General features: G+C 45.1%; 1 protein-coding gene across 1 annotated transcript in view; it reads left to right on the top strand.

The window, feature by feature from the left end:
• LOC136645409 (dynein axonemal heavy chain 11-like) overlaps nt 1-17,234 on the top strand; it is a 264,485-nt gene that overhangs the window by 152,514 nt on the left and 94,737 nt on the right. The window contains 1 exon segment of the mRNA XM_066621643.1: nt 5,322-5,483. Coding sequence (XP_066477740.1) covers nt 5,322-5,483 — 162 coding nt within the window.

Here is a 17,234-nt window from a genome sequence, read left to right as displayed (position 1 = left end):
ATAGAGAAAAAATATACAGATTCACATATTACTGCTCTAGGATAATGCACACAAAATAAGTTCTAATAACATTTTTGGTGGCATATTATCTTTGTTACTAAAGAAGGAAAATCAATATATTGATTTTTTTTTTAATTTACAGAATCTAGTTACTGACTACCATAATTTCCAGAGACGATCCTGTCTTTGTATTAAGTTCAAAACAAGACTGAGTTATGAAAGCTCAATTGGAATTGTAGTGTTGCATCTCCTTTTTTTACTGATTAAGAAGTCTGTATCAGAGAACACAAAGTAATATTGCCATTGATTTTTTAAAAAAGAAAATATAGTAGCTTCTACAGTTGTACAGCACTTAGGATAGATGTTGAGGCAATTACTGGGCTGGAAGCATCAAACATCTATAAGCAATTTTTCATATACAAATATCTCCAGTGAATGATTATTCTAGACTACCCATATGAGTAAAGTTATTTGTGAGTATATGTACTTTTAGAACAGATGTTCATTCTTTGCTTAGAATATAGCATTAAATGCAAAGTAATTTTCTATACGTTTAAAACATCTGGCATCATGCCTTTTAGCACTATGGTAGCCTCACACAAATACCTCAACATGCACAAAAGTGTGGAATTGTGTTTGCTTGTTCTGCAGTCAGTGATCCAAACAGAACAGAATCTGAGTCTTTCTGAAGCTTTCTTGCCCTGATTAGTGACAGCAACCCACCAGCTGAAAAGGATTTCTGCTCGTCAGTCTCTCCTGTCACAAGGAATGGCCCATCTGTTGGGCCAACTAAGGCAGTTGCTTGTCATAGCAGATTTATGGAGAGCACTCAATACATGCCTCTGCCCACCTGTGCCACTCCCTCCAGGTTTAGCCCATCCATTAGGTTGATTTAGGGCCCAATCCTATGGAGTGTGTGCCGACTCACCGCCAGCGCACGCTGTTGCAAATGTGCAGGAAGGCACATTTGCAGGCCCTAGTGCCGGTGCTCTGCCATTGCTAGCCCAGTGCTGGCTGGCACTGGACTAGTGCCAGTGGAGCACTGGAGTTCAGACGCACATTGTGTCTGTGGTCTTGTGTGCTCCCTGGGGCATTTGGTGGGCCACTGTGAGATACAGGAAGCTGGACTAGATGGGGCCTTGGACTGATCCAGCAGGACTCTTCTTATGTTCTTATTTTAGAGAGGTAGATGGGGAGAGGCAGGGAAGAGGCGTTTCAGGGCAGGGGGAGGCGGAGGAAGGGTGGGGAGATGGTGGGGAGGAGGCATACTGGTGGGAGGGAGTGGGGCAGGAGAAAGGCGGGACCAATGGAGCTTTGCTCCTCTGGATTCAGAGCCTCCATGTCAGGCTGGCCACCCGACATTGAGGCTCTGAATTCTACGCTGACCTTTGGGTCATTGTAGAATCGAGTAGCCCCATTGCGGGGTTACTCGGTTCACCTAGGGCAGGGGTGCCCAAACCTTGGCTCGGGGGCCACTTGTGGCCCTCAGGGGCTCCCAATCTGGCCCGCAGGGAGCCCTCAGTCTCCAGTGAGCCTCTGGCCCTCTGGAGACTTGCTGGAGCCTGTGCTGGCCCGATGCAACTGCTCTCAGTGTGAGGACGACTGTTCAACCTGTCACCTGAGCTGTGGGACAAGGGCTCCCTCCACTACTTGGTGTTTCATATCTGTAATGCAGCAGAGGCAGCGAAGGAAAGGCTGACCGTGCTTTGTGCACGGCCTTTTATAGGCCTTGAGCTACTTCAAGACCTTCATTCATTCATGTAAGTTCCATCTTTAATATATTCATTTATGTAAATTTATTCAAATTTTAAATGTGAATTAATTCTTTTTTTCTTGGCCCCTGACACAGTGTCAGAGAGATGATGTGGCCCTCCTGCCAAAATTTTGGACACCCCTAACCTCGGGGAAGAGGACGAAAGTTGTCTTCTCCCGAGGAGGCAGCAGCTGCATGGAGTGCGCAGAATGCAGTGGCAGCCATTTTCGGTGCCGCTGCAGCCCTGTGCACCAGGTAGCTCAGGATTGGACTGCCCAAGTCCAATCCTATGCATGTCTACTCAGCTCCGTTGTTGTCTGGAGGCACTTATCTTCACCTGCCCGCTCACCTTCACTGCTCATCCTCCTGGTCTCTGGGCTGGAAAAGGAAGTAGGCGATGGAATGGAAAAGGAAGTGTAAAGGAGAGTGGTGAGCTAGAACTTCTCTGACTCAGTCCAGGGAGTTGTAGGAGCACAGGGTGGCTCGTGCCACGTAAAGGGGTATAGTTTTTAGCAGGTGCCAGGAGGTGTAGGTCAAGTATTCCTTCTCCGCTTTCTCCCTGAATTAAAAAAGGAAGATGAAAATAAAGAGGATGTGAGGAAGAAAAGACAGTGGTGAACTAGAGTAGTGGTTCTCAAACTATTCTATCTCTGGAGCCATTTCCATTCCTAAATGGTCTAAGTTGTGTGTGTGTAGAGAGAGAAAAATAAAATAAAGTATGTACACAGTGGAGCTAAATGGAGCTAAATCCTAGGAGCTCCCTGGCTCGGTTCCCTCCCTCCGAGGCCCCTAGGACCCTTTTCAGGTTAGGGATGTTGGAGGAATCTTTAAAAAGTGGTTTCCTCTTTGGGGGGAAGCAAAGTAGCTTCAGCAGCAGACCCCCCCTTTGTTGGGTATCAACCCAGGGAAGCTCCCACACCCAGCTGACTGCTAATCAATAAAGACAAACGACAATGGCTGGTTGAAGTTGCAAAAGAGAGTCATTTACTCACGGTTCCATAGAAGCAGGTTTACAGCATCTGATTATGATCAGAGGTTCACTAACTTGAGATAGCAAGGTCCTAAAGCTGCCTCGCCCTGCATGCCATGTGGTCAACATGGCAGCACCAGCAGAGCCCTGCTAGGTGCCATCTCAACAGGTCGGTGGTCAGTGAGAAAGAGAGACAAGAGAGCAAGAGAGTGCGTGCTTGGAGCAGAAGGGAAGGTTATAGGGTCTGGGCCACACCCCCACATAGGTCAACAAAAGGGGACAGGCAAAGTGTAGGGTAACTGGGCCATGGCTTAACTCTTTCAGGACAGTATCCTGCCACCTCTGGACAGCAGACGGATTTGCTCCAAACTCCAACAAGGGAATGGCGAGGAAAGGACAGTGTCTAAGCCCCACGTGGCTGCCCCCCCCCGACACTGCAGCTGCCTGGAGAGATGTGACTTCTTTCCCCTGCAACCAGGCTCCTAATGAGCCCTCCTGCCTCTTCAGTCTGCCCCGCCCCTTCTGGTCTCGCTGCTGGGCTGATATCTTGCAGAATTTTGGCCCCACAGAGAGACCAAGCAGGCAGTTCCTGTTGCTGGCTTTCTACCAGGTCCAGCTGCCTGGCAGGGCGAGTGGTTCGGCAAGCAGAGGCCGTCTTGCTCCACCCTTGCTCCCCACCCCCATCTGGGAGCCTGCCGGGCTACTCCCCAAGCCACCACCGAGGGCTAGCTCCCTCTCTTTGCCTCCTTCCCGGTTCCTCCAAGTCCTTGGCAGGGCTGCCTGACTCTCCCCAACACTGACTCTCCTCTCCCTGCGTCGGGGGGGGGGGTTGCGCTTATCTTTTTCTCTTATCTACTGCACACCAATATTAACTGCTTACCTAGTTTGTAAGCTAGTGGACAAGGTTTAATTCCTGGAGTACATGAAGTATTGCTGCCAGAATGCACTTGACACTCTCCCTAGAAGAAAAAGCTAGAAGCAGATTCACCTTTTCGACTGGCTAGTACATTTGTCCTTGATAACTTAAAGTGATAGAGACCAATAAATAGCTGGTGGGATGCATTACATACTGGAAGATGGTGACAAAAGGTTAATATACTAGACCAGTGGTTCCCAAACTTACCAGGGCTGTGGCACCCTTTGTGTCACAGGGGTGCCATGCAGCCTTCACAGCACAGGAAGGTCCCTGGATAAAAAGAAGTATAAATAGGTAATCATAAATAGAATACAATCAAAAAATTTTTGCAATATTTCACATTATTTGCACAAAAACTTGGTTTATTTGCATGAGATTTTGAGCAGTGTCAAATAGTAAGCTGGGAAGAAGATGCCATGTGGTGCCCCGGGACACTGTAGCTCACACTTTGGGAACCTCTGTCCTAGACTGACAAACATTTTCTCCATCACAGTTGCTAACATTCATGGGAAGTGTAACAGCTGAAAACACTCTTCTGCATTCTGCTGGCCTGACAATCTCATCTTCATTGCATGTGACTTTGATGAACAAAATGAGTTCATCTGCTTTGCTATTCATAAGGGAATGAAGTCAAGTCTAGAATTATTTTAAAACTATCAGCATCTCAGGCAATGTCACTGCAGGTTTGGGGTATAATTTGCTGTGCATAACTACATTCATTCTTTGCCTCTTGAGCTCAGTCCAATTCTCTCATGGATCTTGTATCTCCACGGTGACCTTGCCACTTCCTTTCAGACTTTCTCCAAAGGTCTGATCAATACCTGCTGCTTCTCCATTCTTCAGATGATGGATAGCCTTGGTAAATCTTTAATCTTTATTGGTCTTCTATCAAATTCTTCATGGTGACCTTCAGATTTGGGTTCCTCATTGGTCATTCCAGGAAAGTTTCTTTTTAAGAAATAAGGATCATTTACAGAAAATGCTTGTGCATTTGTATACTTTAAATTGCCTTTTTTAGCCAATTGTGATTGCCATAATGTTTCTTGTAAAATTGAGACTTCTTTGAACATGATTCTCTTATGTTCAGATCCACTACTCTGTCTGCTACACTTACGAGTGGCCCAGTTCTAATAGGGCCTTATGCTGTAGATAATAAGGGGAACAAGCATAATGCCCCCTCTTCATTGGATACAGCCGCCGTCACTAATGGTGGGAGATATGATCAGGCAGTTTGGATTGTGTCCTACCTACTGAAAGTCCTAGAAAAAAGGCAAGAAAGTTCTGCTGGATACTACAGGCTAAAGACTAAGGGCTCAATCCTATCCAGCTTTCAAGCACTAATGCAGCCATGCCAATAGGTAGCATACTGTGGTGGTGGGGCAGTCATGGAGGGCTCTTGAAGGTAAGGAAACATTTGTTCCCATATCTCAGATCTGCTTTACAGTTGTATTGGTGCTGGAAAGTTGGATAGGATTGAAGCCTAAATAGACTGAATGGATAGTAAGTGCTTAGTTGGGAAAGCAAAAGTGTTGAACTGATGGATTTAGGGCAATACCTTTTAAAGTTTTGGTTGGAGTGACAAACTAATTAATTATATGAGTAGTGCCATTTGTCTTTGACATTGATTTGAAACTGAATTAATTGCTGAAGAATCATTTATGGGGACAGTTTTTGCTTCCCAGGTTGTGTTATGCTTTTTGCCTGTGGGTTTCACCCTGAGAACGAGAGTGAGGAGATTTCCAGCCCTGGTGAATTGTACTGCTATTGACTGGTTCCATGCTTGGCCACTGGCGGCTCTACAGTCTGTTAGCACCAACTTCATTAACAAGATAGATTCACTGGATGTAAGTACAACTCTAGTTTACTGTTAGTTTTCCATGAATTTTACAGTGTTTTATTTTACAAAGTTGTCTTTTAAAATAAATTACTACAGAAATACATTCAGACCTTTTGCTCACAGTAATAAATGGTTTGGTTCCCCACAACCACAGTGACAAAGAATCACACATACTGTTGCTTCTCCAAATGCTTATTCACTGGGCACAGAAATACTGATGTGTTGAATTGTTTATATTCCAATAGGACATCCAAGGGAACTAAGATCAAGTCAATTAAAAATATCAGCGTAAAAAACAAAGTTGAATAAAACGGCACAGCAAATAAAGTCAGGGTCAATTGAAGCAAAAACAAAATTGAGGATTCTGGATGGAAAGCATAACATAATGAAAAATGCTTATATAAGGTTTTGTAATGCTTTTGGTTGTGGGCCTATTCAGGGTTCACAGGCCAAGAGTTCCAAAGGCTGGGTGCGAAAACAAAGAAGGCTTAGTCTTGTATACCCAGTAACTGAACTTCTCCTTCCACCTGCTTCATAGATCCTATAATCTTCTATAGGATGAATCCCCAACACATAGTTTCTTCAACAAGCCACGAAGCAACCTGTACAGTCTGCCTGGCTAGGGTCATCTGGGCATATGCAGCTGAGATGGTCATGTCTGTCATGTTGCAGTTAACTGCCTTAGATCTCATCCCTGGTTGTTTGCCTCCACATCCCCACCCAATGCGAATTATTCATCCTTTTATACTGCATCTTTCTCATTTTTCACAGTCCTTATGTCACCTGCCCATATCTTGCTCTACTTCTCATCTTAGCATAAACCTGATTCATCATCTCAGCTGAAACAAAGCCAAAGTACATGTGTCATCCCTTGTCCTTGCCTCCCCTCAAACATAATGTTGTGAGACTGGGATTTGATGTTGTGAATGAGCATAGCACTAAAACCAGGCTCTGTGTGTCACTGCTTAGCCAGTTGCCTGGAATGGACAAGAGAAACATTTAAAAATGTGAATGGCCCAGGAAATTTCTTGAATGGAACTCTCCATCAATGGACTTCAAGTACATCTACCTGAGAAGAGGGCCCAAAGCATAAATGGATTTGTCCCTCTCTAAGAGCCCAATCCTGTCCCCACCATCTTCCGCCATGCTGGAGCACGTGCATGTGGGAGGCTAGCGAGAGGTAAATAAAAAACTATTTTATTTTCCTCCCAGTAGGCTGCCCAAATGCCTCTGGGCCTCCTTGGATCCACTCCAACTATTTTGCTGGCATAAGTCTGAGGAGAGGAAGGGGATGTGATAGTTTGAAAAATAGGAGATAGAATCTGGCATGTACTTTTCCCACCAAGATCTGCCCTTCCCAGCCTGCTCCCTACCCCAAACTTCTCAAACCTCCCCCTCCTGTCCATGATCCTCCCCTCCGCTGGTGCGTCTACTGGTGACTCCCTTGAGCTCAGCAGTGGTGCTCCCTTTATGGCAGTAGCACACCATTTATGACAGTGTAATGTGAGTCTGACTATCATAACTGATAGATTGTACTGGGTCATGAGTTAGTAAGAAAGACAAAGGCAACCTGTGCTGAAGGAAGAGATAGACACAGGATTTTCTACTACAGGCAGCAGTAGAACCTGAGAGGAAGAGCAGGCACTTAGCATCTGCAGACTTGCTTGGAACACACCCAACAGGCCTTGTATGCAGGAACATATGCTGCTTACGTCCATCCAAAGCTCAAATCTGAACATTTGTAGAAAGACATCATAAGCTTCCAAGGAAGCCCAAACCCGGGTTATGTTGCTGCTCCTGAAACATTTCACCACGTAGAGGAGTGGGCCATAAGTACTAACAATAGGAATATGCTTTTTACTGAGCCAGGCCATTTGTCTGTCTAGCTCAGAATTGTCAACACAGACTGGCAGCAGCCCTCCTGCCAGGGTTCAAGACAGGAATCTTTCTTTGTCCTGCGTAGAGATGCTGGGACCTTTGTCTCCCCAGTGTCAAAATGTAGATTGTAAACTTGGCTTACGGCACAATCCCAAATTCTTTTTTCCCCTTACCATATTTTGTAGAGTGTCATGTGCACCAACAGCCTTGTACAAATAAATAATAACAACAGTATAATCATTATCATTATCCTCACTTTTTGGGTGCTCTCATTTTCTCTCCCAGAATTTGCAACTGAGGTTTTGATTTATTTTGCTATGAAAACAAATAAAAGTATAATATAACATAATATAATATATAAACAAATAATATAGTATAATAATAAACCACTAAAGGCGCAATCCTAATTCACTTTCCAGCACTGACATAAGGGCAATGCTGCTCTGAGGGAAGGGAACAAACATTCCCTTACTCTGAGGAGGCCTCCGTGAGTGACATCCAACTGCAGGATGCAGCACACGTCCCATTGGCACCGCTATGCCAGTGCTGGAAAGCTGGTTAGGATTTGGGCCTAAGTGAATTTCTTTTTGTTGAAAAGTGGTATATACATATTTATTTTTATGCTGCCCTTCCTGTAAGGAGCTCAGGGCAGCTCAGTACATGGTTCCTCCCCTCCTTTTTGTCCTCACTACAACTCTATGAGATAAGTGGGGCTGATAGAGAGTGACTGGCCCAAGGTCACCCAGGAAACTTCACGGCTGAGCAGGGATTTGAACCTGGATCTTCCATGTCTAAGTCCAATTCCCAAACCACTACGCTACACCATAATAATAATAATAATTTTCAGCAATGATGAGATGATGGGGTATTAGATGCTAGCGGACTTTGTACTGAAAGATCTGTAGGATATGATAGCCGAAGGTAATAATAATATATACAGTTTTAATATACAGTTTTTATATACCGCCTTTCTTGGTCTTTATTCAAGACTTTATTCAAGGCGGTTTACATAGGCAGGCTTATTAAATCCACGCAGGGATTTTTACAAATTGAAAGAAGGTTCTTTCTTTCAAGAACCACTACATTCAAGGTGTTACACTCCGATCTGGTTTAACATTCTGGCCTCCATCCTCCCATGCTCCGAGCAGATGGAACAGCTCAGCTGCAGCTTGCCAGCTGCTTCAAGGTCGCACGGTGCCGGTGGCCTCGAACTGGCGACCTTGTGGATGTTAATCTTCAGGCAAATGGAGGCTCTACCCTCTAGACCAGACCTCCTGCCTCTAGACCAGACCTCCTGTAGAGTGTCACCACTCACCCAGATTTTACAAAAGCTTTTCCTTTGGAGCCTGTGAGTGCTCACTCTCAGCATGAAGGCAACTCAAATGAAATTGTTATTGCCTGCCAAGAAAGCCTGTAGCAGACTGTTACCTAATGACAATATTAAACGACAAAGTATTTTGCTGTCCTAGGTCTTACCTAATGAATTGAACCATTTTTGTTTCAAATATAAAAGCTAAATGATGGCAGTTTTTCTGTTAAAAGCAATTCCCCATCCTAAGGGAAAAGTTTACTTATTTCAAGTATCGTATTTTTCAGTAGCATTAACATCATGGAAATCAAGCAATTATCCTTAAATTACAGAGCTAAATATTGTGTCACCTTTATAGAGAAAATGGTATTGTTATGCGCTACTTCAAGAATGTCTTTGCTTCATAAAAGCTCCATTTTCAGGTTTTCAATCTCAGCAAAGTCTTTTATGTCAACAAGCTACCATTTCGACTAAATTAAGTAATAGTGCTCATGCTGTATTTTAGTGCTCATGCTGTACAGAAAGCTTGTACAATTGTAACACATAATTCCTCAGAAAGATCTTTGTTAATTTAGAACAGCCATCTGATCCGCATATTAATCCAATACAAACCATGACAAACAATAATAAAGTGAGCAGTTATGTGGTCATCTTTTTTTGCATTTAATTCCTGGGTCCTCCTTAGTTGAGCTAAACTCCCTGTAGTTATCTTCATATATATACTATCTTCATCTATGATGATGATGACGAATTTTGGGACTATTTCACTTTAGTAAACATCTACTAAATAACACCCTGTTTACTGAAAAAGTCTGAGAAAGAAACATATCTACACACTTAAATGGGGGCCTTCAAAATGGTTAAGGGCCCAATCCTATTGGGCCTAGTCACAAGTGAATGCACGGAACCCACCTAGGAAATCAGCAGTGGAGAAGGACGTCAAGGGGGCAGGTAGGGAGGCAGAACAGGGGGCAGGAAGGCTGCGGGAGGAGGTGGATCTGGTGTGTGCTGGATCCTATCCCCCCCACAGCAGCCTCCCTGCCCCCTTTCTCTCCTTGGACCTGTGCCAGCGAAGTCGCTGGCACAGGTCCAAGGAGACCCATTGTGAAGTGGGATGCTTAGGGTGGTGTGAAGGAATCTTTTCTGCTCTGAAGCCTCCTGATCTGTACCCCGGCTGCATACAATGTGGCTGTTTGGGGCTGTTTGATATACATGTAGCATTACTGTCTTCTGCCCTGAACCTGTTACCTAATGATAGACCTACTGTGAAAATGAAATTCAAAGTTTTGAGGTTTTTACAACTGCAATTCAAGGATGTTTTTAAAGTGCAACTCTAGTCTGCTTTTAAGTCTTTATTTATTCAGTCTATAATCTGCTTTTCCACCAAGGTACCCAAAGCATGTACAATTAGATAAGTAATTCTTCAGGTGTATGTTTTGCAAACAATTGGGGAAACAATTGGGGTTGAGTTTCTGACCAGACATATCCCTCCCAGTTCAATGTCAAGCTGAAGACCAAAGTAAAACATGGGTGCATGGAACCTAATTTGTAAAACCAGTATAATGTAGAAAGCTGTGCAAAGTCTTTACTGCTTACATGGTTCAGGTGACTACCTTAATTCCCAATGCCTTTTGTAGCACAGGGAAACATTTGGCGCAAAAGGTAAGTACTTTCATACTTATTGATCTTTAACCTGTGCTAAGACTAGTCATTCACTCTTTGGCTCTTCAGATACATTCTTTTGTCAAGCTATAGAAATACCCATCATCATTTATACATACCACTCACAGACAGCCATCAAACCTGCAGTATTAAATCCCCATTTTCTGCATTTCAGCTGATGCTTACGGAGCAACGAGCTCCTTTTTATTTTTCATGCTGCTTTTCCCTTTGTCAGTACTCTGGGATCTGGACACATAGCATTCTCAGCTGCTCACCCAAGGGGAGGCAGTCACAGAGGCCTACTCAAGGTAAGGGAATGTTTGTTCCCTTACCTTGAGGCTGCATTGTGGCTGCATTGGTGCTGGAAAATTGAATAGGATTAGGCTCTTACAATCCAAGGGCACCACTAATTTTATACTGGATATGTAGAGCAGTGGTTTCCAAACTGTGGGTTGGGACCTACTGGTGGGTCACGACGTGATTTTTTGGGTGAATTGCCAAAAGGGTCATGGAAAGATCAGATAACTAATTACCCCAAGCCCTGAGGCTATTCAATACTGTAGTTGCTAATTACTCTGCAAAGAGCTCAACTCCCGCAGTATGCAAGCATGTGTAAATATAGGGAGATAAATGTTTGAGGGTTTCTTTCCGTCCATCCGTCCTTCCTTCCTTCCTATATCACTTCTGGTCATGACAGATTCTTGTTCTAAAAAGTTGGTCCTGGTGCTAAATGTGTGAGAACCACTGCTCTGTTGGGACTGATCGATTGATCTCATTTCTTAAAGTCTGGTAAACCTATATGGGTCCCAATAATGCCTACAGTACATGGTAGCTTGTTAAAAGTGCAGGTCTGTATCATGGTAAGACTGCATCGGATGAGCTCGGCCAATACAGGAATCTGAGGGGGTTTGGGTAGGGCAGGGAGGAGCAGGAGGGAGGCATTCCAGGTCAGGGGAGGGTGGGAGGTGGGTGTTCCCGGGGGCAGGCAGGGAATGGGAAGAGGGGCTGGGACCTGGCAGTTATGCCGTTCCCAGGCAGCGCAGAGTGGCTCCAAGTCGCTCCGTTCTTCTGCACCATTTCCTGAGATGGCGCAGATCTGAGAAGACCCATTGGGGCTGCTTTGACTCACAGTCAGCCCCAAACTTGCGCAGGCCCGCTGGCCTGCCTGTTCCAGCGCAAGTTAGGTTTGTGCTGCCCCAGCATAAGCAAAGTTTGCCCTTCTCTGTAAGAACCAGTGCTGCAAATAGGAAACATCCTCCTTCTGTATTCCTATCAAACTACGTAGATACATTAGCGATCCAGTTCTATTCCTTTGCCTTGTTTCTACCTTAACTGGGCAGTGTTAATTCAACTTCAGAATGGAAGGAGCTGTTTTATGTTGGGTTTCCCTTACTCCCTATCAGCAGCACCCCCCCATTCCCTTGAAACTGTGTCAAGAGTTCTGCGCCTGATACATTTCGCTTGCAGTTAAAGTACCAGAGTTTTTTAAACGTTTAACTTATAGTGTGTATTAGGAGGAAACGAAGTTGAGCAGAACCCATTAATGTCACAGTGATCGGTTACCAATGGAAATAAATAATTCATGATGAAGGGAATTAGTCTAATTAGCAGGCAGTTTGAGTCCTTTGATAAAACCCAGCTCTAATTCCGTGAAGGGCAGGAAGTGCTGTCATCAGTCAGCCCTGAAAAGATTAGCATCTATTATGAATGAGGTTAGACACCCTCGTGAAGTCATGTGTGTCCAGGAGACAAACTTAATATGTTCCAGAATAGGACACAGTTTGTCTCTCCAACACATCATGATTCCTACTGGGCTATTGTATGTAATAACAAGTAAAAGATCAGTGCGCTTTCTGATCATTCTCCCCCTGTCCATCATCCTGACAACTGTGCAAATACATTTTCCATGCAAAGCAGGAAAGTGCTTGGAATGCTTGTAAGATTGCAAGAGATGTCAAAGAAAACATGTTACTGGAGTTCAGGACTGAGAAAAAAAACATGCATAAACACATCACAATATCTCTTAGACTAAGGATTTCAAAGTGCAGCTGACAATGGTGACTCACCTGCAGTAGATATCATATACTACAGTATATTTATTTATTACATTTTTTTCCTCCACCCTTCCTCTAAATTTCTCAGGGAAGCATGTGTAGGATTTTTTCCATTTATCCTCACAACTTTGAATAGTATGTACAATTTGAATGCAAGCTCATCTCTCATTCTCCAATCTAATATCTTTATTTGTACAGTTTCATTTTCATGTGGTTTTATGGTTTGCATGTAGGAATCATGGTAATGGAATTATAAAATGATTCATGGTTATTGTTACATTTATAACTTTATTATTAGTAATTGGCAACCTCCTAAATGAACCATAGATAATTGGATGATGATAGTCCACAGCGTTGCTCCATACATAAGTTCCATGCAACTACATAGAGTTATTGTCAGACTAAATGGAAAAAAAAAAAAACTCCATGCCTGCTTCACTTCTTTAGGGGAAGTGAGGGAATGCCTGGTAAACACTGGTAGCTTAAGTTAAGGAAAATTACTACCCAGTTCTACCTAAATTCCTGTGGAATGATGTAGCAGCACCAGCACGGCCTTTGCTATGTCCCGCAGGTGCGTTTTGGCTGCTGGAGGTCTCCTTGGGGTAAAAGGACATTTATCCCTTTATCCCAGGGTAACCCCAGCAGCTGCTAAGGATCAGCTCAGACCTACATCAGCAATATTACTGGTGCAAGTCTGAATAGATCAGTACAAGTAGATTAGGCCTGGGAAGGGGATTAGGATACAGCGTGTGCTGGCGCTGCCAATTCTACTCCCTTCTTGGGCCTGATCTGCCCACCTCCCACCCCATCGCTGTTCCACTGCTTCCCCCCCCGCCTTTCCTCCACCCTCTCTCCAGCCCTGCACTGGTCTTACCTCGTCAGGCAAGCATCCCAACAGCCATCCCTCACACGCAAGAGGGCTCCTGCCTTCCTGTCTGCATGCCTGCTATTAATGCTGTCACATAGCACTTTACTACACCTTTGTGACAGTGCGCACCAGTGGAACACGCATTCCACTGGTACGTCTTCTAGTTCAGTATTGGGCCATTAGTTCACTTGAAAAACTTCATTTATTTTGAGTGCAGTTCATCCTTGAAACCAGTGCAAGTTTGACTACTGGTTTCAAAGGGCTGGTGGTTACACCTGTACTTAGAATCTCTTTTCTGAAAACTTTTATTTGAATTCATGATAGCTTTAGAAGCCTTCCTTGTGAAACCTATTTCCTAATGATGCGACATCAGCTGTGTTTCCATTTTTAGTTATGAGTCTTTTCAAATTACATGTTTCCATTTTGCAGTTTGATACACTAATGAAAAAAACTCTACTCTTCTGAGTTATTGTATTGTGAGCCTTTGTTGTAGGAAATTTACTTCTCTTTTCAGTTATGCTAATTTTTCTAGACAACAAAGACATTTTGGGGTATTTTATCTTTTTTTCTAAAATAATTAACATACTAGAAATGTACTGAATGCTGTAGAGATATTAGGTAAAAAATTTAATTCAGCGGTTTGAAAACCACTTAACAGGCTGACACTTGGTATCCTATTCATAGGTAGATTTTAAAGGTAACAATAATTTGCTAATAATATTTTAGGTGATATGCATTGATATAAATCTTTAAAATAAGATGGATGATGTTAGTGTAGTCAACTCAATAACTGATACGAGTAGAAACAGCAATCTAGAATATGTACTCTGAAAACCTCTAAAGTAATTCCATTCTGTGATTTTTGGCAATGGACATTACTATAGAAAATTCTGCTGTCAGTTTGAATTTCAGTGGGTTACCATTGCACATCATCAATACTAGTAATTTCCACTTTTAACTAAGGGCACAATCCTAACAGTGCCGTAGGCCAGTGGTATTCAGACTGGGGTGTCGTGACGCCCCAGCCTGAGGGTCCTGGTCCCTTTCCCCTTAAGGGGGCGGGGGCAGCCAGGAGGCAGGGAGGAGGCAGCAGTGCGATCCCCAGGATCCCCCAGTACCACCATCTGGGACCGATCCTCCAAGTAGGAGCGGAACCACCGCAAAACAGTGCCTCCAACTCCCAGCTCAGCCAATTGGCCCAGAAAGATACCATGGTCGTTGTTATCAAAAGCCACTGAGAGGTCCAGCAGGACCAACAGGGACGCACTCCCCCTGTCCAGTCCCCGGCATAGGTCATCCACCAAGGCGACCAAGGCGGTTTCCATCCCAAAGCCTGGCCTGAAACCAGATTGAAAAGGATCCAGATAATCTGCTTCGTCCAAGACCCACTGGAGTTGAGACGCCACCACCCACTCAGTTACCTTGCCCAGAAACGGGATGTTGGAGACTGGCTGGTAGTTGTCTAATACAGTGGAATCCAGGGAGGGCCTCTTCAGGAGGGGGCGAACCACCACCCGTTTCAAAGCGCATGGTAACATCCCCTCCATCAAGGAAGAGTTGACCACCCTCCCTGTTCACTCAGCCAGTTCACCCTGGGCAGCTCTTATCAGCCAAGCTGAGCAAGGGTCAAGCAGGCAGGCAGATGGCCTCACACTCCAAAGGAGTCTGTCCACATCCTCAGGCTGTACAAGCTGAAAAGAATCCCACAACACCAGATAAGCAGTTGCCAAGGGGACATTGTCAGACATTGTCAATGTAGCATCCAAGTTGTGACGAATACGATTGATTTTATCTGCGAAATGCTGTGCAAACACATCACAGCGGCTGACCGTGTGTTCCTCCTGGTCTACTGGAGGGGCCTGATGGAGGAGGCCCCGTACCACACGGAACAGCTGTGCCAGACAGTTCTCAGCAGATGCAATGGTAGCAGAGAAGAAAGATCTCTTCGCTGCTACTACTGCCACGGAGTAGGCTCGGTAATTAGCTCTACTCCATGTTCGATCGGATTCATCACAAGTTTTCTGCCACCGTTGCGCTGGATGCCTGCCCTGCCGCTTCATCATTTGCAGCTCCTCAGTGAACCAAGGAGCCACTCGGAGCTTGCGACGAGGCAGAGGTTGCTCCGGAGCAATCTCATCCATTGCCCTGGTCTTTTCCCCATTCCAGATGTCAGCCAGGGCCTCGGATGAGATGCCAGTCTTGGCAGTGGGAAAATCCCCCAGAGCCCTCAGGAAACCTTCAGGATCCATTAGCCTCAGAATGCAGTCCCCCGCCTCTGCAAAGGTGAGCCGCAACAAGCCTAAACCTTACCAGGAAGTGATCTGTCCATGATAACAGAGTGATCCTAACCTTCTCTACATCCAGATGACTACCCCCGTGTCCAGCTGTAAACACCAGGTCCAGCATGTGTCCTGCAGTGTGTGTGTTGGGGCCAAAAACCTCTGGGACAGGCCCATGGTTGTCATGGCAGCCATGAAATCCTGAGCTGTCCCTGCTGCAGGTGCCTCGGCATGAACATTGAAGTCCCCCAGCACTAATAGGCGAGAGGACTCCAATGCTACCCCCGAGATCACCCCAGTCAGCTCAAGCAGGGAGACTGTCAGGCAGGCGGGTGGTACACCTACAGAATCTCAATCCTGTCTGGCCCTCTCAACACAACGTGCAGACACTCGAACCCAGCAAACTGCTGAACAGAGCACCTGATAAGGGAGATGGACTCCCATCTGGACTCTATGAAGACTCGCAAGAGTGAAATCACTATCATAGGTCCACATGGATCCAGGATCAAGTCCAGGAAGGGGGTTTGGATTCAGCTACCACTGCTGCCACTAAACTTACTCCCTTCCCAGACCTGATCTGCCCCATAATCTGAGTACAGCATAACGAGGCACATAACATTTAGTTATAAATTTTAGTTGTATTAACAGCCCAATCCTAAGCTGCCCCAGCGCTATGTAGGATAGCAGCACTGAAATGGCTGTTTCTGTATCCTGCAGGGCTGGGGCAGCTACCAGAGTCTCCTCCGGGTAAGGGAGCAAATGTTCCCTTCGCTCATGTCGAGCCCCATGGTCAGCGGTGGGTCACAGAACCCTGGCACAAAACCAAGGAGGCCCATGTCAGGCTTTCAGGTGCAAGAGGGGACATAAAATTTGGTGGCAGACTCTGCCCCCATCCCTGCCCCCTCCTGGGCCCAATCCCCCCCCCAGTCTACCCTCCTCCACTCAGGTTTGCCCAGGTCTGCTTGTAAGTGCCTCACTGCTAACCAGTGGGAGAACTTACTACCAGCTGCTTCAGCAATGCATCTTCTAAGGATTGGGCCCTTAGTTCTATATTTATATATTTAGTAATTTAATTATACATCTTAGTTACCATTCTAATCATAAGAACAACCCCTCTGGATCAGGCCATAGGCCCATCTAGTGCAGCTTCCTGTATCTCACAGCGGCCCACCAAATGCCCCAGGGAGCACACCAGATAACAAGAGACCTCATCCTGGTGCCCTCCCTACATCCTGGTGCCCTCCCATGATAGTTTACATGACCCTTTAGTCATGTAAACTAACCAGAAATTGAAGCTAATTAGAGGTGCTTTGTTGCTCCAGGATATAAGATCAAGTGAATAAATAATCCAATTCTACCCATGGATTTGAGCAGCCAAGGACAGGGTGGTGGGAACAGTCTGTCTTGGATCCCAGTGGTGCTAAGTACACCACTAGTGGCTCCTTAGTGGCTCTTACCATTTTGCCTGCCAGCCAGATCAGGATTGCCAATGGTAGCATAACAGGTAGGCAGTGCAATCTGTGGATACCAGGTAGGACTGAAATGTACTGAGCCTGTGATGTATTCAGCAGAGCACCCCAGCACACTGCTCTATGCTGCTTCGGAATTGTGGATCTGGCCCCTTTGTGTGCAAGATTACAAGGTTTTAGTCACAGTTAATGGTTTTGAAATAAGTGACAAGCCCTGGTCTTAATTTACAATTGCTAAC

Source organism: Tiliqua scincoides, chromosome 1 (genome assembly GCF_035046505.1).
Source record: "Tiliqua scincoides isolate rTilSci1 chromosome 1, rTilSci1.hap2, whole genome shotgun sequence".
NCBI lineage: Eukaryota > Metazoa > Chordata > Lepidosauria > Squamata > Scincidae > Tiliqua > Tiliqua scincoides.
This window is presented reverse-complemented; position numbering and strand designations above follow the sequence as displayed.